Genomic DNA, 26,896 nt, shown 5'->3' on the forward strand with positions numbered 1-26,896 from the left:
CATGTGGTGGTGACTGATGTTACAGAAACAGAAAACTGGGGACTGTTTGAAGGCAATTTCTTGCTGTGTGATTCAAAGGATCTCTTGAATAGTTTGGTGGGAGTGAGCTTTTCCAGATTTTTAGATCAGCCAATTAACCTGTGTTAACTGATTCTATAAGCTTGATCCTTGGGATATGCTTTTATTTAGAATATCAGTTTGCAAGATTTGTACAAAGTGGTTTCTAGGCAACAGTACAGAGCATGTGGTTAAAGCATTATGGTTCCAGTAGTTAGCTTATCTGTTGCCTCAGGGACATGATATTTTATTGCCATGTACCTTGACAGGTCTTAAAGAGCCCAAGGGAAGTCTGTGCTGTGTTACAGAATAATGTCATCTGTAAATAATAGGGTGTGGGGTGTGGAGGATACTGGCTAGAGGCAAGTTTGTCCAATCTGTAGATGTAGTTTTGCAGGATGGAACATTTATATTCCCTTTAGGCACTGTTAAGTAGCTAAAAGGAAATTGGCTTTTTCCTTTCAAATCAATATTTGTATAATTATCTAGCTGAATACAGTTGCTGGCCAGACATCTATAATACTAATCTACATCTACTGAAGCACATTGTAGCAGTTACATTTAAATTCTGCTGTTGAACGTCTTTCTGGTGTGCTAATCTGTGACCATAAAATAATCTATTCTCAAGTTAATTATAGCTGCAGTTCTGTTCTTGGTATGACAGTTGTCAGCAAATTCATATTTTTATTTAAATTGCCTTAGTTATATGCCTGTGTTCTGATGTGTACTGTTACTGGACATTAGTCAAACTGAGATGCTAAACTAAAATCCTTGATTTGGAAAATGGGGCAAATGGGCCTGATACATAATTTTAACTTTCTTGCACGCCAATCCTGTGCTTATTTACTCAAAAAAAAAAAAAAAAGCTGGGGGAGTATGACTTGCCCAAGGATACCTAATGGGTTTTCATGGCAGAGCATGGATTCGAATGCCAGTGCCCTGGAGTCCCAGTCCAACAGTTGAAACCACTGCAGAAATGTTGGTTCGCTCTACTATCTTTAATAGGGCTTATTGCCAGGTAAGCATCCATAGGTTTGCACACACACTCTGGAGTCTGGGCAGTCTTACAAATATATTCTAAATCCAAGGTGGGCCACTGAGGCCTGGGCACACAAACTTCTCCTCCCAATCCACCATAGGAAGCAACAAGTCTGAATTTTCTAAACATTTTGTAAAATATAGGAGTTGAGATGTAGTTCATTTCTATCTTTTAAAAACATTGTTTTTCACTTGAACAAGGTTTGATTTCTAGTTCTAGACCAGTCCTGGATACTTCAGTTCTCCTTGTTTTGACCCTTTTCTGTGTTTTTCAGCAGGAGAAGCCACATGTGAGCCACACACCCTCCCAGGTTCTAAATAATTAGTTTTGTGAATACCCTGCACTGAAATTATATTGTAAGGAGACAGTATTAATGAGCAGTGATTTTAAATGGATTGTGTACAATATATGGTCTTTTTAGATTTTATCCAACTGGCCAAGAACTTTGAAGAATTCAGGAAAAGATGGCAAAAAATGGATCATGAGGTTGCCAAATACAAAGATCTTCTAATGAAAACAGAAACTGAGCGTAGTGCTCTAGATGTAAAGCTGAAACATGCCCGAAACCAAGTGGATGTGGAGATCAAGCGAAGACAGCGAGCTGAAGCTGACTGCGAGAAGCTGGTGTGTATAACATTATTTCAACATGTCCTATCAAAGTAGAGCCCCAGCCTCCTGTGAACGCTATCCCACCATTCTGACATTGGGTGCCAACCTTTGTTTCATTTTGCCCCCAGCATCCAGAATCAAAGTATTGTCACTATGAAATGAAATTTTCCCTGCCGATAAGGCAATTGTCACGTAATATTCCTGATATTAGTGATCCAGCAACAATGGTGTAATCTCTTTCTCCCAGTTCATTTTCCCTTATGACCCTAGTGCTCAGGCTGCAAAGAATGGATTTCTATGAAAGCAGGAATGTGGCTTGCCTGAAGGCATAGCACAGAAGCCACTTGCCATCTTAACAATGATCAAGTGACTCTTCAGAGCTTGCACTTCAGATTAACTTCCTTCTAATTTTTTCTATCCTGTATGGTTTAGACTATGAACTTTGAATTGAAAGCTGTGAGACTTCCCTGTAAAGGCAAATATATGGTAGGGGGAGACTGGCAAATAGTTATGTAAAGGTGGTCACCTGGACTCTGTTTCTTTGTCTCTATCATCCTTTTACTTTTCTGTACTCCTCCTTCCGTCTTTGCTCTGTGTTCAAAGTTCTTTGTGTATTTGGCTGAAAACTGCTCCTGTTAAGAAAAACTTGGCTAAGTGTACATGGCCAATTGCTCCTTCGCCCTTGGGAGAGAATGAAGGACACAGGCAAACAAGCAGTTCCCTTTGAACACTGTTGAATGCTGCCTTAAGTGTGTACAAATTTCATTTGGTGGCAGCTGGCGACTTCCATGTTACTGGGGTTGGTGAATCTGCTTCAGGTTTTATTCTGAGCTTTAAGGAAGCTATCTAGGATTGTGAACCCATCTTTGGGATAGGGTTTAGCATTTTTAATAGCTCTTTTAAAGTTTAGACTGAAACCCAGAGCAGATTCATCATGCCACCAATGTATAGAAGCCACCAGCCATTGCTGTTTCATGTGCTCCAGTCCCTGATGTGTGGGAGGTGGGAACTAGGTAATATTTCTTGCATTGATTATGGGAGGCAGGGAAGAGAGAAATATGTCCCTGCCTTGACATATAGCATCTGGATCTGCCTGCTGGTCTTAGTTGCTAGAAAATAAATATAAATTATTAAGGAGGCATACTTCCAGATTGAAAGCAATGGCTTCCAAGTCTGAAATGACGCAAGAGAGTCTTGTTTGCAGTTGCCATATTGTTGTCCATGTTTCTGTAGGATACCCAGTTTAACCTGTCAGCTGCATTTTGAGGCTAGAGGGCAGACTTTCAAAGTAGAAAAGGATGTGTATTTCAGCCAAATGTCCCAATAACCTTTATCTTTTTGATGATTTAGCAGTCACCAGACTAAGTCTTGGAAATTCACCTGTCCCCACAGAAACTTCACAGTTTTGTTCATTTGGGTCTGGACATTTTCCAAGTCTCATTCCCACCTCTGCTACAAGAGCAGTATTGATACCAACTTAGAAAAGGGATAAGGAATCAAACTGAATTCAGCCCTAGGGAGAATCATTACTGTAAGACACCTGTCCAGGGAACCTGCTGCAGAGTACTCAACTGTTGTGGCTGAGTTACCAAATTGAGTTTGGTTAGGATTCAGACCCTGAGCTTTTCATCTCCTGGCCATTCATTTTTGAGATGCAGTCTACGTTCATCCAACTGTCTGTTGTCCTGTTTCCTCTTCTAATTCCTCTGTTGCATTGATTGTACTGCAGACCTTAACGTCACACTGGATCTCCTGTCTCCTGAACTGTAGTGTTACAGAAATATGTGACATGACATCACCACATCATACATTTCTTCATCCTGTTCCACTTGATTGGCTTCCATGGGGCAGACCCATTTCCATAACAAAAGCAAAACATCACAGTAAAAAGGGGGAAACTTCATACAGTGGTTGATATGTCTAGTTTCACCGTTAGTAACAGAGAACAATTCATGCTGTTCTTGTGAATGAGTAAAGGAAGCAGAGAGGAGATCCTTCTTACATGAACTGAGGTGCAAAGTCTAGAATCGGAAGTGGTTGCATGGGCCATTAAGTCCAACTCCCTGTTCAATGCAGGATCTCCGGCTACAGCATCCCCAGTAGATAGCTATTCAGCCTCTTTTTGAAGATCTTCAGAGAAGGAGACCCCACCACCTTCCATGGCCGAACTGCTCTTATGGTCAGGAATTTCCTTCTAATGTTAAACTGGAATCAACCCGTCTGTAACTTAAAACCATTAGACCTGATCCTACCCTTTGAGTCAGCAAAGAACAGACCTGCCCCCCCCCCCCCACTCTGAGGTATCTAAAGACTGCAATTATATCAACACCCACAGTATTCACCAAGGTGAACATGCCCACCTCCTTCAACCTTTCCTCATAAGTTTTTTTCTCCATACTTGTTATCTTCCTTGTTGCTATTCTCTGAACCTCCTCCACCTTGCCTGTGCCCTTCTGAAAGTTAGGTGCTGGGAATTGAACACAGAACTCCAGATAAGGCCTGTCTAGCCTAGAATATAGTGAGAAGTATTACTTCCCTTGATCTGGATGTTCTATCAATGCAGGCTAAAATAGCATTCACCTTCACTGCAGCATCACACTTAATACATAAGGCTGGCTATTTAATTCTATCTGAGATAAAGCTACTGTGTAGCTTGCCACAGTGTTGTGTTTTGTTTTGGTGACACTTGTTATATTATCTCTGTATGTTCTGTTTATTTTAGAGGTGGCCCAGTGTGATTATGGGTTCTCCCATTATCTGGGCAACACAACTGAGGAGTATAGTCTCTCCTCCAGGTAAACAAAGGGTTAATGATGTGATGCTTTATGTTATTGTTGGCCCCCCTTACCCATGGATTCCTTATCCGTGGATTCAACTATCTATGGCTTGAAAATATTTTAAAGATATATAAATACCAAATAGCAAAGCTTCATTTTGCCATTTTATACCAGGGACGTCATTTTAGTATTCAACTGTATCTAATGGGACTTGAGTATCCACGGATTTTGATATCCATGGAGGATCCTAGAACCAAACCCCAGTGGATATCATTGGCCCACTGTACATTTAATGGGGGGATGGGGGTCAGCATCATGAAGAAACAACAAATCACAAGAGGAAATTGAAGATAATCAGTCAGGAGAAGTGTGGAACCTCAGAGATGTTTTCAAGATGAGAGGTTATAAAAACATGGTGCCATGAGCCACAAGAGACACTTGGAGACTTTGATAATGATGGAGAAGTAGGAGAGGTGCTGCCTGCCTCACTGTCCCTTGGGAAGCTTGGTTGTAGGCTGGTCAGAGAAATCCAGACTCCCAACTTTTTGTGAACATCCGAAGACCCAGAACATTTGTCTCATGAGTAGAACAGGAATGTTCAACTTGTCATGTTGTGGGGGGTGGCTTTCCTGCTCAAGAACAGGAGTAGGGGCGGAGACTATTATACAGATATCCTCATTTTGAACAATTGCATCATTTATATCAAAGTCTGGAAAATGCTCGTTCTGGGGAATTGTGGGAGGTCCTACTTTGTAGGAGATTAAGCTTATGTCCTACCTCCTGTCACCTGAAGGAGACATTGCTTGTGTTTGCTGCCCCTTTTCCTTGGAGCAGAAAAAAAAACTTAATTAGGATCTAAACTAATTTATGTGCACTAGCCATTCATTGAATGCATTAGGGAGTCAAGGAATGTTGTTTGGTGGGTCTCTTGACAGGTGGGAAATGTTCAGTTTTCTTTTGGTCAGCCTAATGTGGTAGAAACCATTGTGACTGGCAAAGAGAATTGATAACATACCAACAAATTGCTTTATGACTCAAAGAAATCTATTTGGAGTACCTTATCCTTTAATGCTAGCTAGCAATTTGATCCTGAAAAATCTCTTTGCTGCTGCTTTAAACTAACTTGATGCTATCACTTGAGAGACAGGTATGCATCTTTTTGTAGACATTAATATGCTGTTGGTGTAGTGATGCTTCTCAGAAGGCAGTGTGTATTATGAGCTGTCTGTCTCATAAATGCAAAGTGAGACTACTTTTGATGTTTCCTAACTTGTAGGAGCGACAGATCCAGCTGATCAGAGAGCTCCTCATGTGTGATTCATCAGGCAGTATTCAACTGAGTGAAGAACAGAAATCAGCGCTGGCTTTCCTAAACAGACCTCAAACTTCCCTTGGTGGAAATAAAAGGTAGGCTAAGTTATATGTTAACCTTGATCCAAGGTGTCTTTTTAGGTGGGTTACCCTGATGTAGGGTGCTTTCTGGGGACATTGTTCTGAGTCAGAAAGTTAAAGATTAACAGGAGTTCCTAGTTTTAAGATGTCATTCATGACAGCCATAACATATAGGCCACAATCCTACTGAGATAAGGCAGAAGGTACTGGTCCACCTCTGTAAGTGTCCTAACATGTGTTGAGAATGATAGTGGGTGGTTTGTATTGTACCACAGTGTCAGGCAGAAGGCATGCCACCTGTTTGTGCAGCCCTGGTGGCAGAGTGGTTAAATGCTGGTACTGCAGTCACAGTGTTGTAAATTTGATCCCAGAAGGGGCTCCACTCAGACTTCCATCCTTTCGTAGGTTGGTAAAATGAGTGCCCAGTTTGTTGGGGTCAATTGGTTTACACATTGTAAACAGCTTAGGGAGGTCTAGTTCACTGATAAGTGGTATAGAAATGTACTTGCTGTTGTGTCTTGCTATTGTGCTGCTGGAGAACTGCCTGTTAACAGAAAAGGTGGATGCTTCCATATATAAGTTCAGACAAAGTACAACTACCATTGCAGCCAGGAATTGGGCTGGTGTAACATTCCAAGAAAATTCTGACAACAATGCATGTTATTTGTTGATTAGTTTAATTTTATCTAAATTTTAGTCTGTTTCTAAGAGGGAGAGAAAGGGAGAGAGCAAGTGTGAGTGCTAAACAATTGTGGGAAATGGTTGGGCAATGTGTTCCTTAAACGTGACAAATTTGACAAATCTAAGGCCTTGGCACTCTCAAGCATGAAGAACTCTCAATACTTACAGAGTTCTGAGAAGCCACTTTCCAGGATACCAGTGCTCTTGAGAATTGTATGTTGTTATTGTAAGAAAGAGCTATAAAATATCATAGTGTTGCTTTGTTTACCTTTTTGCTTGTAGACTATTTTTAATACTATATCTATATTTGTAAAAATATGTTTCCCTTTGATGTACAAATGCTACCCTGGATATCAGTAACATTACTTCTGTATCAGTAATAAACTGAAAGGTGGGTTCCATAATAACCTTTTTAGCAACTGACCTAGTTCCAGACAGCAGTCATATTTTTTGTCTGGCAAAAGTTTCTTTGATCTGAATTCAGCTGTGGTGGATATATAGGGAGGGTTTTTGTTTTGTTCTTGGTTTGTTTTTTGTTTTTTTTTGGTACCATTAAGCATAGATTTCATTTCTGTTCATCACTAGTCAATTTATACCTTAAATAGAATATAAAGCTGTATGATGTCGAGGGATTTTGTGTTCCAGATTACAGCCGGCCCTTCTTATACATGGATTCAAGCATCCACGGTTTGAAAATGTTCAAAAAAGTATAAATTTCAAATATCAAAACTTGATTTTCCATTTTTATAAGGAACACCATTTAGCTATGTCATTATATTTAATGGGACTTGAGCAGCCACAGGTTTTGTTACCCACGGGGGATCTTGGAACCAAACCCCAGCGTATAACAAGGGGCCCACTGTATATTTTTAAAAAACCCTGTATCTTTGACCCACCCCTTCTGCGGACCTTAGCTCACGCAGAAGTCAAGCCCTGATAGAAACAATCAGCCGCACGCCCCGGGAGCGCACCCCATTGTCCCTAATGGGATTTGAGCATATGCTCAATTCCCCTTATGCAGGTGGGGGAGGGGTCCAGAAGGGATCCCTGTGTGAGGGGTGGGTCGACTGTAGTTTCACTTATGTAAGGAGAAAAGTATTCTTTCAAGAGTCGTCTAGAAGAATCCACAGATGAATGGGGATACTTCTAGTAGAGAAGAGTTACACATGATCATTTTTGTTATTCAGAATTGTTACTACAACCAAGTGAAAGCAAGTATATAACTTAAGGTCTGATCAGAAAAGAAAAAGGAGTTAGTGGTTAAATTATCTTTGTATTTGCTTCCTCTAGGTGCATTAATTGTAATCTAGAGCATGTAAAGTGCTTTATTCTGTATCCATGCTTAAAAATATATGTAGGCCAAACATTTAGATCCCTTAAAATGTGGAGTCATTGAACATAATAGCATAATTAACTATCATTACTTAGAAAGTGCAGTTATTGAATACATCATAAAATATAAACTCTTCCATGGGTTCTTAAAGTTTTTTTTAATTGGTTGGGTCTAGCCTCCTCCTTGTTGAACTGACCTGCTGAAGAATAGTTTTATTTGATGAGAGGCCTTTGGATATACAGTGGGCCCTTGCTATTAGCTTTGGGTTTTTCCAGTACCCCACCAAGGATACCAAAATCCGTGGATGCTCAAGTCCCATTATATACAATGGTGTAGGAAAATGGTATATAAAATGGCAAAAATCGAAGTTTGTTTTTTTTATTTAAATTAAAAAAAATACAGTGGGCCCTCCCCATACGTGGGGGATCCGTTCTGGACCCCTCCCCGTGTATGGGGGAAAATGTGTATGCTCAAACCTGATTTGTTTCAATGAAGGGCATTCCCGTGTTTGGCACGTGCACCACGGGCACACACGCCATTCTGTTTATGGTGGCTTAATCTTCCGCATAAGGTTAAAGCCTCGTATAGCTCGTCTGCGTATGGTGCGGGCACACTATATTTTCAATATTCCATGTGTGCTGTGGAATCATTGGATGCCGAATCTGTGGATACAGAGGGACCACTGTATTACTATTCATTGCACCCATGGACTTAAATTATTGCTTTGATTGTTCAGTTTTAAAATCCCATGTCTTCTCTATCTCTTAGTGTAGGCTAGTTCTACTTTTCCTGGTTAATTTTTAATTGGAATGTTTCTACATTGTTTTTTGTATTCATGACTGTGGATGTCACCATATCAAACTTGTACTTTTAATTAGTTTCCAAAAAGCTCAGCAGCTTGGTTATCTAGCCACTTGTGAGTTATACTTATTAATTTTGTTTAAATTGTATAAAAATGGGTATCCTCCACCTTTGAAAATGCAACTTTACAAATGCAAATACTTCTTGCTTCATCTGCATGGTGATAAGTGTTCAATATCCATGTTTATATTCTGATTTTGTTGCATTTCATTGGTCATTCTGTATACTAAGATTACTTTCTTTATCAGTCAGTATCTTTGGCATCTGGAAAATTCTATGGATGAGTCTTAGAATTTATGGAAAATAATCTCATTATTATTGAAGATTTTGAATAATTATAGTATAATATAAGTATAATGGTCCCCCCCCCCCATATATAACCATTGAGGGAGATTTATTGAAACAGATAATATATTTTCAGTAGTAGTCATCTACCACAGCTTTATTTTACTGATTTGCTACAGTCCTTCATTACTGTCTGTTAAATTTTTGATTGCTTTTTGCCAATGATACATGATTTGAAAACTGTATATGGTTGGCCTTCCTACAAGCGAAAAAGGACTATAATGTTGACTTCTTTGTTTATTATTGACTGCTACATTGAAGTTTAAACTATTGTTGGTTATTTCGCTGACCTTGTTATATGGTATATTATTTATTATGTAGCTGCCTTTTATATTGTTTATGAGCAGCTTTTGTGTTTTAAATATTTTAATATAATTAATTATTTTTGATTGATTGTTTATTTTATTTCTTACCATTAACAATACCTGTATTGCTCCTAAAAATGAAGCCTAATCTCAGTATACCAGGTTCTTCTGTAATGGGCATCAAATCTCATGTTTCTGTGACAAGGTTGCAAACATATAGTGTGTGTATAATTCTGCATATGCTGTAAAACAGTTCCTAACAGGCTTTGCCTAAATAATTGAGTTAGTAATCATAAAGCTGTGATTAAAACATGAAGTTTTGAAATTTGAAAGTTGTGTGTGTGTATGTATATACACATGATTCAAAGCATTGTTTTTATATTTAGACTATCAACGATAGATGAATCCGGTTCAATTTTATCCGACATCAGTTTTGACAAGACTGATGAATCGCTGGTAATGTAACCCTGATTTATTTTCACTTCTTGTACTCTTTTAGAATGATGTGAAAATATTATCTGTGTAAGAGATAGGTGCTGATTGTGTGAAATGTCCTTTATCTGACTGTATTTCAAATATTAACCTTTTGCTGCATAATTCCATTGCATGTCTAGTACCAAATATGCAATCTGCAAGGTCATAAGATTCATTGTTTTAATAATGGAAAATGAAGTAACTGAACAAACAGCACATATGTGTCGCTGATTTTAAGGTTATGATGTCAATTCCAGGATTGGGATTCCACAGTAGTAAAGACTGTTAGACTGAAGAAAAGAGAGAAGAGGGTATGTACTGTATGTTCTTTTCCCCTGGGTCTGATGTAAAGCTAAATTCCATGTTAACTTCTGTATGCATATTTCATTGCATTACAGTTAAATCATATACAGTAGTATCAAAAAGACAATATTTGCAGAAGTTGAGACTAGCAAATATTTTTCCATATCTTTTGAGTGTGGCATTTAAAGAATACATCAGTATCCACATGTAACAATTTCTTTTTTCCCCACTGGTAATAGATTTCTCCATCAGAAAAGTGTATTCTCTGTGTGTCTGCAGGACAAGTGCTCTTTCAAGCTAGCATTATTGAAGGGGGCACTTACATTTCTAGATGTATTCTATCTAAACTGATTGTTCTAAATCTGGAATTTTATTCAGACATACAGTATAGTGCATTTCACTTAGGCTTTGAGACTCAATAGGGCAGTTTTGATTAGCCTGTTTCATGACATATAGGATGGAAGATGTAACTTTCACCTCATGTTGGCTTACAGTTGAATACAGCTAAAATTTTCAGATCTTTTTCACAAATATTAAAGGGGGGGAGGGAGCCACACTTTTTTTCTTCCTGTCTCATTTAATCTTCAGTTTCATGCTGTTATATGTGGGATGCAGTGGCCCAACTGGTTAAAATGCTGACTCTATTGATTGCAAGATCGGCAGGTTGGCAGTTCAAGGCCTGGGTACTGCATGATGGGATGAGCTCCCATCGTTAGTCCCAGCTTCTGCCAATCTAGCAGTTTGAAAGCATGCAGATGCAAGTAGATAAATAGGTATCACTTTGGTGGGAACAGCGTTCGGTGCAATCATGCTGGCCACTGATCACAGAGTAGTCTCTGACAATGCTGGCTCTTCGGCTTAGTAATGGAGATGAGCACCACCCTGTATGGTTGGACACAACTTGACAACCTTGTCAGTGGGGAATACTGTTGTCTTTACCTTCTTGGCACCATCCATCAAGAAATGCCATATTAGAAGAAGCACTTACTGCAAATTCATTCTAGATTCTGAGAGTACCACAGTTCTTGTAAATATAAACGTGGCAGAATTTCATATCTAATCACTCCAATAGAGTTTTCTTTCACTTTTTCTAGAAATACTGTAACAAATTGACAAAAACAGAGTACAACCCTCTTTTTTTAACAGCGCTCATCCAGGCAGTTTATTGAAGGCCCTCCTGGTCCTTTAAAGAAAACTCGTTCCATTGGCTCCACAGCAGATCAGGTATGTGGTTTTGCAACAACTGAACTAGTTTCATGTGAAAGAGGAATTTGACAGTTTTATATACTTTGAGTCACAAGGATGAGTGGTGTTTGTGTTCAGTAAGATGCGCTGCTTAGAGCTGGTTGGCACATTAACACTTATCATCCAGAGAACATTGTTAATGACTGTCAAGTTTGGCAGGATACCAAATTGAGAAAATTCATCTTTCTTAGTTAAAATTTCAAATTTCAGGCGGTCTTAATTCTTATCCATTATAATTAACAAACATTCCTCTCTCATATCACCCTCTTTCTTAGTTGTTATAGCTAGACTTTCACAGAAACTACATTGAACAGGCTTGGCTCATGTTTTCTTCCCTTCCAGTATTATCTCAGCACCTATGTCTTAGATCACAACTTATCAATTCCATTTCTACTGTATATCCTGTCACACCTACTTCCAAACATTTAAGGCAGGCAAATTGCCTATGCAACTCTTGACAATTACTGTTTCTCCATTTATAAGTTGCAAGGTATAGAACCTGGTTTTACAGTAACCACATACCAGCATCCATCTTGGTGCTAACATGGAAATTCATTGAATGATGCAGAGGATCAGTACTGACAGCATTTCTTCATTTTTGTAGCATGTATGGCAGGTTTTCTTTTAATGGAGGAGTATATCATGAAAAGTTCAGAGCTTCCATAGAAAGCTGTTGAAATCCAAATACTGTTTTTTGAAGTGATTCTTCAATTTAACAATTTGATTATTATTTATTACATTCTTTTTTTCTGTAAAAACCTATGTGGATATTCCTTGGCTTTTCCTCCGGATACTCCCCCTCTCCAAAAAAATACCACTACTTGCTTCTCTTCAACATAATGAAGTATTGAGTGATTTCTGACCTTTCAGTGTATCCATATTTTTCATGCATGGTTTGTCACTGACTTACATACTATGCTCTTGCACAAATCTTGAAGTTTAACTTCAGGAGAGTTGCTTATGTAGGAACAGATCATATGTCTGAGTCATTCATACATTTGCATCCTTTCATCTCAGTTGTCTGGTTGCAAGTTCATATGTGAACACAAAGAGGGACAAGAATATAATAGTACAATTTCCTCAGTTTCATGGAGGATGACCTAATTTTGAAGCCAGGATTTTTATGCTGCACATTGTGCTGAGAAGATACTTGAAGTTGCACAAAGTTAAAATGCATTGAAGGTGCACAGAAAGGGTTATCCTCTTGTATATGTCCCTTAGTTGCATCTTGAAGCTGTTAATCTCTTGGATATCTCATTCCAGGGAAATGAATCAATAATTGCAAGAACAACCCTCACAGTACCCAATGATGGAGGCCCAATTGAAGCAATCTCCACTATTGAGACTGTACCTTGCTATGTTGGAAGCCACAGAAAGGCAGGTACGTCTGCTTTCAGATGATTACTTACGCTTTAAAACTTAAATTTGTGACATCTTTGTAGCCACAGCCTTTAATCAGTGTCAGTCTACAGCCATACAAATGCTAATACAAATGAGTTATTTCCTGTGATTAAGAATTCCAGTGGAGGCTCTTATCTCTCAAAGTTCAATGGAAAATAGCAACACACATTTGAATTATGTTGGGAATTTGCTTTGACTAAATAAAGAGCAGACTCCTTTTTGTCAGTGTTATACTACTTAGCTCAATTCATTTTCAGTCTCTTGCTCTCCTTTATTTAGCAATATAAAGAATGGGGAAAGCACATTTTGAAACACTTTGTCTGTCCTGCTTAAATCTACCCTACACATCTATTTCTACTTTAATGGAGATTAAGGAGATGCCCTGAAAGCTGACTGCTAAATATCCTTCAAGTCTGGGCTTCTTGGCTGGCAAAAGGATCTAAAACTAACCTTTTGGATTTTTTTTAAAGTGAAGCCTTCATTATTTTAGTACTAAAAATAGAAAAGGGATAAAATTTGGTGTCCTGAACCTCCTCTCTCTAGCTGCATTCATTTGCCATTGCAACTAAGAGTTGTAACTTACATGCAGAGAAATGGCGTTTGCACTAGTTTAAATTAGGGCCCCTTAGAAGAAGTTTGATACAGGACTAAAAGATAGACTATGTAAAGTAAATGTCTCTTTTCCACCCAAGCCATTCTACAGCCTTGGAACAGTGACTCGAGCCTAGGAAGCAGGAAGCTGGAAAGCAAATCAGAAACAGATGGATCCAGTACTCCTGGTAGTATTGGGATGAGACTTCATGAATTTGTATCAAAAACGGTGAGGGAGCAGGCAATGATCAGCCTGTCCAGATTCCTTTTTGTTGTTCTTGGGCATGGGTGGTAGTACAGTGAAACTAGTCCAGATTCAGAATTAACAGTTAATCACTGTTTTAAACTTGCTTAAGTTGTTAATTTATAGTAAAACTATGGCTAAGCATGTTGAGTCCATCCCATAAGATCATGAGTCCATCCCATGAGAGATATGTGCATGTTCTGTTTGATGCTTTTCCAAGCAGAGCTGTTGGAGAGGCAGGGAAAGTACTTTAACCATGGGCTAGCCTCCCCTTTAGTAACATATGCAGGCATAACTATAATTTTCAGCGACATATGCTTTCTTTGGGCTGTTGTGGAGGGAGGCATTATCAAATTCCCTCATGCAAAAGTAGCACCCCCATCAGACTCACCATTTTCCTGAGCTCTCCCTCCAATATGGCCATATAGTAGCTGAGGTAGGGTTGGGGCAGGCAGCTGAGGAACATCCATGTTCTGATAGACAGACACACAGTGATGCAGTTGTCTTCCAGGACCTTCTGTTAGTCTTGTAGAAGGCTGACGCTGACATTGATCCATTTGTCACAACATAGCTCAGTGATACTTAGCTACTTACCCAACCTGGTCTCTATGTACTTTGTTGGGGAAGGAAGCGTAGAACAGTGCATTTCTGAGAATGGGAGAGGGAAGATATAGTGTAGTTCTGCCTGGCAGAACTTTACATTATGCCTTCTTAGTGCAGAATCTCAGCCGTAATTTGATCCACATAGATGATTAAACATAATTCCCAAGCCCACTTTTCCATCTTGGTTTGCAGCTAGTCTTCAGCCATGTTTCATGTACTCAGATATGCTTAAGGAGAAACAATCCTTGTTGAGTATCACAGTTTGCAAAGGGCCTGAGTATAACTCTTCCTACAGATCCTGTACTTGACACTAGCCTGGCATGTGAAGCAAAGTAACATAGCTGCTGCAGTCGTGCCATAACCCACTACCCAGAAAGGCTCCTGTGGCAAGCTCATGAAGCTGGTTAAAACCATTCTGTTCATGAAATTACTTGTCTGACTGAAGTTGTAGGGTTCCCCTCTCCCTTTTAACTTTTCTAATGTGTATTTTAACTTTGGAGTTAGCTGTTTTGAGAGCCTTTCTAGGTGACTGGATGTTCAATATTGTCAAAAGGAAATCAATTACTGATCACATCTATCTGTACTTGGATTTTGTGTATTTCGGTACTTATTTCAAATCAAGCCAGTACCTTACACATATGCTGTTTCCCCAGGTTATTAAACCAGAGTCGTGTGTTCCATGTGGCAAGCGGATAAAGTTTGGGAAACTGTCCCTGAAGTGTCGAGACTGTCGGGTAGTGACACACCCAGAATGCCGAGACCGCTGCCCCCTACCCTGCATCCCTACTTTAATAGGAACTCCTGTTAGAATTGGAGAGGTATGTTTCTGAGATACTGTCAGTGGGATGCTCTTGTGTAATTTTCTGTTGAATTCAAAGAATGAAAGGATGAGACAGGATGAAAAATAGTTTGTAGCACAACTGGGAAGATACTTTGGTAGTGCGTTGTGTCAAAAGTGGCAGCAATCTCCAGAGGAAACTGAGGCTGCTACTGGTAAATGAAACCTTTAAGTAACTACTATGTGTATAAATATATTTAAATAAAATACTTAAAATCTATTTTCATCTTGGGTTTTCTGGTGACTTCTAGCTAGTGATGTACAGAAAGTGTATATTATATGGCTTCTTGTAAGCTTTGTGCTTTGGGTAAGAATAAATAAGAGGTTTTCCTACTGCCTGTCCTTATGTTGTGTATGTCTAGAAGGAAAGTGAAGGGTGAACAGAACAAAAAGCAGAAGGTAATGCTACCTGACAGTTTACTAGAAAAACCAGATGGCTGTAACAGCTCAATTGGATTTTGCCATTTGTTATGCATGCCTAGGGTTTTTTTCCAGAGATCTGGGGATATTTAAACAACAAGAAGTAGAAAATGGGATGTCTCTGTGTTAGAAAGGCTATAGATGTATAAATTCCAAAGACAAGCATAACAAGAATATATACCATATTTTCTGGCGTATTAGACGACTGGGTGTATAAGACGACCCCCAACTTTTCCAGTTAAAATATGGAGTTTGAGATATACTCCCTATATAAGACTACCCCTCTTCCAACGCACACCAAATAAAAATTAAAAAAACATCAGATTTGATTTCAATATGGTAATTTTAATTCAAATGCTTATGACAAGCAGGTAGTTAGCAGGAAACCTTGTATACAAAGCCTGCTTGGACTGGTCAGCTCTCCCTGCCTGCCTAGCCCTCCCTGTCTCCAAGACTATCAGAGCGGTAGCTGCTTTCATACGATCGCCGCATACAGCGAGGATGCATCCGCGGCCGTTTTTGAGCTCCCCCCACTATATGCAGCAACCACAGATTCTCCAGTCTGGCTCGGAAGTTTCAGCACCTGCCCTATAAGATGACACCTGGTGTATAAGACAACCCTCAACTTTTGAGAAGATTTTCCTGGGTTAAAAAGTAGTCTTATACGCCAGAAAATACAGTACATCTTTTTACGCTAGCCAGATAACCTATGAAGTTTCTTCAAGCAGTTCTAGTGCCTCTCATGTTGATTTACTGAGTGGTTAATGTTAAGGTCTTTCTCTTCATATCAAGATTATGGACCATAATAAAGTCCAATAGTACAGTATTAAGATTTGAGCTTTAAAATGAAGTGTTTGGGCACAAAGTTTGATTAAATGCACTCCTTTTCTTCCTGTGTTTTTCAGTGCAATTATGTGGTGTCTTTATCATTAGTTGCTCTGGATAGGCTATTATCAGATTCAGAAGTATATGTATGTTTATCTTTGGAGGACTTTGTGCAAAAGCAGATGCAGATCTGTCTTTCTTTCCTTTTCCCCCCCAGGGAGCCCTTATTGATTTTGTATCTCTGACTCCACCAATGATTCCCTCCATTGTAGTTCATTGTGTGAATGAGATTGAACAGCGAGGACTCCATGAGGTAAGGGTGAATTTGAAGGATCTAGATCTTGTGTATGGAGTTGTTTAGAACAGGGGTGATTAATGCACAGAATATGTGCAGGTCTTACTATTGTCATGCTGTAGAAATTCAGTGGAGTGGCAGCAAGTTGAAAACTGCCATCCCAACCCCTCTCCTAAACAAACACATACAGTAAACAGGATGTGCAGAAACCATGTATCTTGTTTGGAAGATGGACTACACTTCTAGAAATACTGATTACAGATTTTTAAAAATGGATTGATTTTTGCCACTGTGTCATTAGACTTCCAGGGGATTTTCCAACCAAGTTTGAACCCCCAACAGAGAATAACAAAGTGTAGAGTATCTCTGCAAGCTCAGGACCCATTAGAGTTCTGGAATTAGAAAAGGAGGCTGGATCTCTTCCCCGCTGTCAAGGAAAGAAGCCACTGGAGACATCAAGTGTCTTATTCCAAAACTGGGAGTAGTTCTAGGCCTCCAAGGTTTTTTTTATTCCAGTCACTAATATCCATCATTGCTATAGCATAAGCTTTATTGGTGGTAAATGATGCAGCAGACAGTACACAGAAGAGAAGCGTTCTAGCCCTTTCACTTACAGACTCTAGTGTCCACTCACAGCCAACTGTACAATTGGGCACCCAAAGAAATTTTACCCAGACTTATCCTTTGGCCAATGAGCAAATCCACCATTACTAGAATATACAGGGAGCCCTTGAGGTGGGGTGCTCTCCTGCCACAAGGTGAGTTCAATATAATAATAATAATAATAATAATTTATATTCCGCTTAATCCCAGGGAATCCAAGTGGATTACAGCAGTAAAATAACATACAATTAAAAGAGAAATGCATTAAAAATTCCAAAATCCCCAACCCTCCCCCCAACATAAAAACACAATTGAGTCCTAAAAAGAGATAAAAATTTTCAAGCAGAGTCTAGGTAGGGTAAAAGATAAAAGATGGAGGATGAAGGGAGTGGGGGAGGCAGGTCAGCAAGGGTGTTGTAGTCTGGAAAGGCCTGTTGGAAGAGATCCATCTTAATAGCCTTCTTGAAGGTTTCCAAGGTGTTAATCTGATGGATCTCATCCGGCAGGTTGTTTCAGAGACTAGGAGTGGCTGATGAAAAAGATCTCTGGTTCACTGCTGAAAGTTTAGTCCTCTTAGGTTGTAGCAGATTCTTCCCAGCAGAACAAAGAGTGCAGGGTGGCTTATATGGGAGAAGGCACTCCTGCAAGAAGTCAGGATCCAAGCCATGTGGGGCTTTAAAGGTTAAAACCAACACCTTGTATCTTGCTTGGAAACTAATAGGCAACCAGTGAAGAGATTTTAAAACTTGTGTGATGTGGGCAGATCTAGGTGTACCAGTAACCAACCTGGCAGCCATATTCTGTACCAATTGAAGTTTCCGAAATTGACACAAGAGTAGCCCTATGTAGAGCGCATTAAAGAAGTCGAGCTGAGAGGTTACCAGTGCATGCACCACTGTTTCAAGGTCTCCCTACTCCAGGAAAGGGCACAGCTGGCATATCAGCCAAGGCTGATAACAAGTGCTCCTGACCGTCGTGTTCTCCTGAGCTGTCAGATGAAGGGACGAGTCTAGGAGCACCCCCAGACTGTGAATAGAGTCCTTCAGGAGAAGTGTGACCCCGACCAGAACTGGCTGGCATAACTCCATTCCCAGATTGGGGGTCCCTATTACAAGTGCCTCTATCTTACCTGGATTCAACTTGAGTTTGTTTTCCCTCATCCAGTCCATCACCGCATTAAGACAGGCACTCAGAGGAGAGATGCCATCCTTAGTCACTGCATCAGTCTGAGACATAGAGAAATATATTTGGGTGTCATCAGTGTACTGATAACACCCTTCCCCATGTCTCCGGATGATATTGCCCAGCGGATTCATGTAAATGTTGAACAGCATTGGGGACAGAGTCGCTCCTTGAAGGACTCCCTACCTAAGCTCCCTTTTGGTCGAATAACTGTCCCCAAGCGACACCATCTGGAATCTGCCCGAGAGGTAGGATCAGAACCACTGCAAAGCAGAGCCTCCAATTCCCAATTTTTTCAGGCGTTCCAGAAGGATACCGTGGTCAATGGTATTGAAGGCCACCGAGAGGTCCAAGAGCACCAACTGGGTCACGCTTCCCCTGTCGGTGCCCAAACAGATATCATCAACTAAGGCGACCATGGCCTTAGAAAGAAAACCAAAATGCACAAGCATGACCTGTCTTCTCCCTAATTAGACATAAGAACTATACAAGCAAGTTAGCAACAGAGAGGGAAAAAATCACCCACGCACCCCAGTTCATTCCCAGCCTTCATATCTTTCCCCAGTCTCAAACTGCAAAGGGAATGCAAAACATATCCAATGAGATCTCTAATACAAGTTAATAAGCTGTTAATGTTTGGCCATGATGCTAACAAGAATTCTAAAACCCATCTAACTGAGTGGCAAAGGACAACTTACTACACTAACTGAAGACAGGCAGCTTGAAACTGCTAGGTGAAGTGCTCAGCTGTAAAACAGAATTCCTCAGTTGTAAGAATTAGTGAAATACCTGTGGCCAGGCATTTAGTATTCAGCAGCATAAGATTTAAGACTGCTGGAAGCCATGTGTCTCCTGAACTTAGCTGGCCATTCCTGCCTTACTTGCATACCATGCCTTCTGATTGCATATCTGGTGATTGATTTAGGGCTATATTCTATTTTTGCTCTCTTTGTTTATTATCTGCTGTGCCCTACTCATCCTTTTATTTTGAACCGCTTGACTTTGCATCTGTGTCTACTGTGGTTTAGACTGGCTTACCCTGAGTCAGTTCCCTGACTCTCCTTCTAGGGTCTTCTTGCCTGGCTGGCCTGTTTGTGGTATTGATCCTTACTAGCATTTTACCTTAGACTTCAGACTGTGCATAATAAGTTTCACCTCAATATAGGATGCTGCCATTTTTAAGGTGAAATGGTGGTTTCTGACTCTACTGACATGAGAGTGAAATCAGATGGTATGACAAGCATAGCATATTCCCACTGAAGTATTCCAGGGAGCTTGAGTGTGCTGCTCCCCAAACTGTTGCCTTCCCCTGGTTTACAAAGAAGAATATTATATTGCTATGTTGGCAAGGTGGCCTCTGTCAAATATGCCTTTGCAGTAATTATGGATACAGTCCTGAACACTTGGAAATGTGTTTTACTTGAACCCAAAAGGATTTCTGAGTAAATGTTGCTTTCAAGATATTTTTTTCAACAGACAGGTCTGTATCGAATTTCTGGCTGTGACCGCACAGTGAAAGACCTGAAGGAGAAGTTCCTTCGAGGGAAAACTATGCCCCTGCTTAGCAAAGTGGAAGATATCCATGCCATATGTGGCCTCCTCAAAGACTTCCTTCGCAATCTCAAAGAGCCTCTTCTCACCTTCCGTCTCAACAAGGCCTTCATGGAGGCAGCAGGTACACATAATGCAGGACTGTCTCAAGTAATTAGGATGTTGTGACGAGACCTTCTTTATACCTTGAGGTTACCTTTTACTTCTTCACAGAAGGTCATCGACACCGGCCCTGGTTTCACCCTTTTAACACTCTCCCCGAGTGTATAAGGGCTAGCGTCCCAAGTGTCTTCCCCAAATAAATTGAATATCTTAGTAGTGTGTTTGTATTTGTTTCTAATGTCTAGAATTCACTCAGACATCTGTTACAACAAATAAACAGTAACTTTATTAAATAACGTTCAGTTATTTAAGAAAGTAGCTTAGGTAATTTAGTTCAAACTTGGTTACATCAATATAACAGATGTAGGCTTATCACAATTTCCTCTGTACTTACTTAAGTATACTTTCTCTCCTAGGCAGAATCCTTATCCAACTGTACTGAGACCCCCCCCCCCCTCTCTCTGTCTCTCTCAAAATCTCTCTCCAGCTTCCCTACTGGCTTTTCACAATACCTATGACTCTCTCTAAGGCCCATTCAAATTCCCTGTCTCCCTCGTATGCACTCTCACTGAAGACTCTTCTCCATTCACTCCTGCTTTTATACCTTCTCCTGCCCCTGCAGCCCCTCCCTCACAGTCTGCCTGAAATGTGATTGGCTGTCAGGAAGCCAAGTCTGCCCAGGGACTGTCAAATATGCTTTGAGGGAAAACCTTGGCTTTCTTCTGGTGGGCAGCTTATAAGACACTGGCTATCAGTTTTTCACCATGTGAAGTCTTGAAATGAAATGATTGAAATAACAGTTTGAACTTCTACTGTTGTGTTAGAGACAGAAAGGGGGGGGGGGGGGGACAAGGATTCCACCTGATATTGCCGGCTGGGTCATAGAACATCTAGCACTGGCTCCTTAAGAGTGAATGACACATCTAAAGGAATAATTTACTCAAATGTCTTCACATACAGACTGGCACTCTGGTGTGATTTAACTGTAATATTTTCCCCAAATGACAAGTATTTGGTACGCTTATCTCTTTGCCCTTAAACAAATGAACTTGCCTCCCCTCTTCTTTCCCTTACATTGTCTTCTGTCTTGTTCTTATCGTACTACTTATTTGATTGAAAATCTAGTCTTACGTTTTCAGTAATATTGCAGAAACCCAAGACTGCAATGATAAGGACATAATTACATAACTGGAAGCCTCTTTTCTTTTCAATAGTTTTGTACCACCCAAAGGGATAACATCTGTTTTTCAAAGAATTTTCCCCTCCTCCTAACTAATGCATAATTCTTTTCTTTTTTATATCATTTTTTCATTATTTTAATGGGTAATAGAAAATCTTGATACATCACTAATGGGGACGGGGGGGGGGGGGGGGAGTGAGTGTGTCACTGAGAGCACACATCCCTGACCTGATGGAAACTGCTTTAAAAAAATCCTCAAGCCCACAAAAACATAGATTACTAATACAAAGAGGGCAAGGCAGTTGTTTGGTCCATCTCAGTAATTATTCATTTGTTCCATATTGTGAACTGTTCCACTGTGGTACTTAGCAGTTTGCTTTAAAAGGTCAATTTACTCCCCTGTGAGTATTATTATATGCTAAGGAAATCCTAAAGAAGTTCCTTATTTATATTAACTTTTCCCTTTCTGACATTAATACTAGAGATTCTACTGACTTGGTATCCTAGGCTCTTAAGCCATAGTAATTCCTATTTTACAGTTTAAGAGTAGATCTCTGTGTCAATATATACTTTCAGCACATGGGAGACAGCACAATTCCTGCCCTCTCTCTTAATAAAGTCTGTTGTTATATTAAAAGCAGTCACAGAAGCACAGTTTTTGTCTTTTTGTTTAAAGAAATCTTGGATGAGGACAATAGTGTGGCAGCCATGTATCAGACTGTTGGGGAGCTCCCACAGGCTAACAGGGACACTCTGGCGTTCCTCATGCTACACCTCCAGAGGTGAGTGCCATTAGTTTTTTTTTATATTATTTTCTCAAAGATCACATATAAAAGGAATGCTGGAATTCTTTTCATCAGGCTCTCATGTGTGTTGGGAGAAGAATAAATTCAACAAATGAACAGCATATCAGACTTCTCATTTTGAATAAGTTTCTGCGTGCACAAAACACTCTGCCTAAAATGTCTCTGTCTCTTGTCTAGAGTGGCTCAAAGCCCAGATACCAAAATGGACAATTCCAACCTGGCCAAAATCTTTGGGCCAACACTGGTTGGTCACGCAGTTCCAGATCCTGATCCCATGACACTTCTGCAAGACACAAAGAGGCAACCAAAGGTAAGTTTGCAGTGTAACTGGCATGCTAGAAATGTCAGTGTGTTGCATCAAATGTGTGGCACACAACATCCATTTGTGTTATTGATGTTTCTCCATGTGTACCAGTATGAAAAAGAATATAGTCATATACCAGCATGATTCTCTAGGTTGTGGAACGGCTAATCTGCTTGCCCATGGAGTATTGGAGTCAGTTCATGATGGTGGAACAAGAAAACATTGAACCAGCACACATAATTGAAAACTCAAATGCCTACTCCACACCGTGTACCCCTGATGTTAAAGGTAATCATCTTCTTTGTTGAACTGCTAACCCTGATCCACATGTGCTGGCTGACATTTGCTTCTTTTATCAAATTGCCTCACACCAGTTTTTCCATATGAAGATGCTGGTTCGAATCATAATTCAGGCTGTTGCACTTTACCACATGTCACTTTTAATATACTTCATCCCTATGTAGCAGTCCCTTTTCTACACTTTTTTCTTGGTCATCTGTTTAGTGTTAAAAGTTGAGATTGCACCATCCTACATGTTTATCCTGGGAGCAAAACAGCTACAGAATGTGAATAGATGTGCCATAAAATATGAGGCTGCTGCCAAACAAAGGCAATTCAGGATCAGATTCACTTGACACAATAATGGAAATACACTACTGCATCCTCTTGGTTCTTTCCTTGCTAACTAACAACCAGTGAAATGAAGTAGGTCCTATTTCCATTGTATTGTGCATTTACATTATGACATATTATAGGGAGGGAAAGAATGTGACATGGTTGTTATTTCCTTTATGTCCAGTTCCTATGTTCTTTCAGAGAACTGGTTATATGACTTGAATCTATAGTTTCCTTGTTGAGGGATTTAAAATTCACTGGGAGAAAATTTGCAAGGCAATAATGTTTATTAAGAGTCCAACAGTAAATCCTAATACTAGGGTGGGTGTGTACTAGGGTATATTCTTTTTTACCAAGAGGGGGCTGGCTTCACTGCCCCAGGAACTTGGTAATAGGAACTCAAGTGAGAAATGTAATTTCATGTTTTCTATATTTTATACATGACCAGTGAAGACTTACCTGCTTTATAAGACTTCTTTTAAATATACATGTCACACTGGACCTATTTGTTAACTGTGAGCTAGGAGTGCTAATGGATGTGTGATGCTTGTATTGTCTTCTTACAAAGTGAGTATGTTGGGACCACTCACCACTCCAGAGCAACAAATGGTGAAGACTCCTTCAAGTAGCTCGCTCTCACAGAAAGTCAAATCTACGTTCAGCAGAAATACACCCAAGTAAGTTAAGCAGCTGCTTCCATGGTGTAGTTAACAAAACATTTTCCTTTCCTTTTGCTAGAGTTCTGGAGGTGCCTAGTAAATTAGTTTAGGGAGTGATAAGGGCTAGCTATGGTTGTTGCTGAGGGATTTTGTAACTTTTTTCAAACTACTGTATATGATGATGGGGAGAACTTGTTTTTTGATAGTGTTGGCACGCTTGTGTGACTGGAAGCGTACACCGCTGAAGCTTTGCGTCTGGAACGCCACAGAAATCACTGAATTTTAGTGCAGGCTGAAGAACTCCTTCTCCCACACACAGAAGCTGCAGACACGACAGCACGCTGAGTTCTCTCAAGGAGGCTTTTAATCATAGTTTCACTGTTTATAAAATCTTACTCTCACCAACAGAATGCTTTGCCAATATTATACAACACCACCGGGTGTTGAAGCTCCTCCCTTATATACATGTCCAGTGCTGGAGCTTCTATCCCAACCCTTCACTGGTGTGTAACACCTATTTCCTGTCCCCCATGTGGCATGACTTTGCAACTTTGCCACCTGGTGACTTCATGTCCTGTCTGTGTGTCATCAGTTTTTTTATGACACAGCATTCTTCGAATGTTGACTCATCATGGCTTCTGCTTGAACCAGAGTAACCTCTCACCTTTGTCCCATATTGTTACATCTGGGACATTTTGTCTAGAATGATGCTGCCATCCTCCATGTCCAGATATTTTATAATATGAATACTCTGTGTGAAGTGTTTTATTTGTGACCATCTAGGTTTAGATCTATCTTGATAGACATCTTCTTATGTTTTTCTATTGGAAGTGTCTTTGTGGGTATGTCTGTCACATTGTCTTTTGAGCTAATGTATTGTAGACTCAGAACCCCATTTTGTATAATCTCACACACGTTTTAGTATCTGACACCTATATATTTGGTCTGATATTTCAGGTTTTTGGCTTTTGTCATTATTATATTGTCCGTGAGTCCTTGATGTGTTATTTTTTTTAGATCTACCAGCAACTGTTTGCTGTTTAGATCCACCAGCAACTGGGCTATTGTGGAACAACTGAATAGTTGATCCTTGCCTAGAGTATGAACCTTCCAAAAAGAAATCTATGAATTTGAATTAAATTTAATTTTGACAGAACTCTCACTTCCCTTCAGCATAAATGGCTGTACTGCTTCTTGGTGCTACTGTTTTGTCAATTTTCTCTTTAAACCTGGACTCATCACAGGGGAGCAGCGGTATTTGCTCTTGATGTAGGTCTAAACTAATGTTAAATACTACAGCTCTCTTCTTCTTCACATCTTCCTCTAGCCAATTTTACTAGAGGTAGCAGGAGGGTGAAGTATTACAGTTGCTAGGCAACTGCAGTGCACAATCCTATATATTCCATTCCCAGTGTGGCCAAACTAAGTGTAAACATAGCTATTCAAGACTGCTACACACTCAGGAGGGTGAAAGCATCAAACAAGTAGGGTTGATATGGACAAGATGCTATATGTAAAATGGCAAACTTATCTGATAGATAATACCCATCATTCAAATATATATACTTGAGACATGCTGAGGAAAAAATTAACACTTGTTGACCCTTTCAATTTATTTTCTAGATTTGCAAATAAAAGCAAGTCCGCAACCAGTCTTGGACGTCAGGGCAACTTTTTTGATTCTCCCGTGCTGAAATGAAACATGCTCCTGTTCTGAACATCCATTTACTGTCCTATTATGAAAACGACAATAAAACTTTTGAGTTGTTCTTTCACTATTCCCAGCAGCACTGTGTCCTAAGATCAAATCTGTATGTCTGCTTTTTAACTGCAACTTATTTGAGTTTTAATGTGCAATGTAATATAGTTCTGTTATCACATTTATTGTAGGGTTATAACTGATAAAATCAGCTTAGCATGTTTGTAGAGAAACTGCAAGAGGTGGGCTGTTTTTGAAAAAAAAAAAGGTTCTGTAGCTGCGAAGCTGCTGCCATCAGCTCAAAACACCCCATTATTCTTTCATTTGTATGTTGTAGTTGTAAAGAAGGGAAAACATTTTGTACCAGTAGCAATACTTGTTTCACAGAACAGCTATCTTCTGGAGGGGGTTGATTGTTGATCCATTGTACTGGGAAACTGTGTATATTGAAACTATACTTGTACTCTTCTGGTTAGCTTATTTTTAATGAAACTGATGACTTTTTTAAAAAAACATGTACATTCAGAACTTGGTCAAGTGAAAAATTGAAACCCACTGTCCCATTAATGCACACACAAATTTCTGTTTGAGGTTCTCTCTTGAGCAGTAGGGAACACCAAGTAAATGTAATTTTGAATTGAGTATCTTAACTGTATAGCTATTTTCAAATCCTTCAGAAATCTTGTCTAGATTATTTTAATTATCTCAGTGGCAGGTAAAAGCACATACTGGTACTTGTTAACTTTGTAGCCATAGCAATCTCATTTTACCCTTATATTTATACCTCCCCTAAGCCTACCTGCCAGTTTTTAACAGGGCCTTCAGTGGGTAAAAGTGGAATAGTCTGTTTGTTGACTCATTCTTCCCACAAAGGCCTCTTTGTTTTTTTATAAAATGTGTTTTCCATTTGTATGTCTGTACACACACTGATTTGTGGAATGCTGAGGCAATCAGGCTAATATTTGCAAAATTTCACCTTATCTCAACGTTTTCATAATGCTGCAGTGTTCACACTATGTGAAATTTAAGATTTTTGTATTTTACTCTTGCCTTCAAATGGCCTCTTTGCTTGTACTAGTTAATGAAGGTTACCAAAGATGCTCATGTGATATATGCAGAAAAAGTATATTCTTTATAGCAGTGGAAGATGTGAATAAATGAGAAGGGAAGGAGACTTTGGCCTGAAACACACAATCCAAAAGGTATGACTTCCAGCTGCTTTGGGGGCATGGTATGCAGATGACACAGTCCCAGGATCAGCTGGATGTTGCTCCACGGCCTCCTAAGGCAGCCCAAAGCCACTGAAAAAGCGCTCCTTGCTAGCAGCCAGCTTTCAGAGTGGGCCATGCAACTGCTGTGGTCCCTGGCCAGTCGGGGGCTGAATGTCCAGAGGTTGCTTCAAGCTGCTGGTCTGTTTCACCCCTCGATCTCAGCCAAAGGACTTGAGTAAGAAAACAGAATCTCTGTAGTGTACACTTTTATGATTCATCCAAGATTGTTGGGTTTTTTTTTTGTTTGTTTTTGTTTTTGTTTTTTTTTTGCTATTGAATACTCTGT

The 26,896-nt window shown here is 39.8% G+C and overlaps 1 protein-coding gene across 3 annotated transcripts in view; it reads left to right on the top strand.

The window, feature by feature from the left end:
- Positions 1-26,834, top strand: part of RACGAP1 (Rac GTPase activating protein 1) — a 51,519-nt gene extending 24,685 nt beyond the window's left edge. For 2 of the 3 annotated variants that reach the window (XM_089478960.1, XM_089478968.1), the window contains 15 exons: positions 1,518-1,720; positions 5,759-5,889; positions 9,786-9,855; positions 10,131-10,184; positions 11,323-11,400; positions 12,685-12,802; positions 13,515-13,642; positions 14,914-15,078; positions 16,561-16,656; positions 19,900-20,098; positions 21,933-22,038; positions 22,240-22,372; positions 22,519-22,654; positions 23,550-23,658; positions 25,264-26,834. In XM_089478960.1, the coding sequence (XP_089335086.1) occupies positions 1,518-1,720; positions 5,759-5,889; positions 9,786-9,855; positions 10,131-10,184; positions 11,323-11,400; positions 12,685-12,802; positions 13,515-13,642; positions 14,914-15,078; positions 16,561-16,656; positions 19,900-20,098; positions 21,933-22,038; positions 22,240-22,372; positions 22,519-22,654; positions 23,550-23,658; positions 25,264-25,339 (1,802 nt within the window). In that variant the 3' untranslated portion in view covers positions 25,340-26,834. The remainder of the gene's footprint in view (positions 1-1,517; positions 1,721-5,758; positions 5,890-9,785; positions 9,856-10,130; positions 10,185-11,322; positions 11,401-12,684; positions 12,803-13,514; positions 13,643-14,913; positions 15,079-16,560; positions 16,657-19,899; positions 20,099-21,932; positions 22,039-22,239; positions 22,373-22,518; positions 22,655-23,549; positions 23,659-25,263) is intronic. The other variant, XM_089478977.1, reaches the window with a different exon arrangement.
- Positions 26,835-26,896: the final 62 nt, after the last annotated feature.

The sequence above is a fragment of the Sceloporus occidentalis genome, unplaced genomic scaffold, assembly GCF_023333645.1.
Source record: "Sceloporus occidentalis isolate IW3139 unplaced genomic scaffold, rSceOcc1.0.p SCAF_1, whole genome shotgun sequence".
NCBI classification, from domain to species: domain Eukaryota; kingdom Metazoa; phylum Chordata; class Lepidosauria; order Squamata; family Phrynosomatidae; genus Sceloporus; species Sceloporus occidentalis.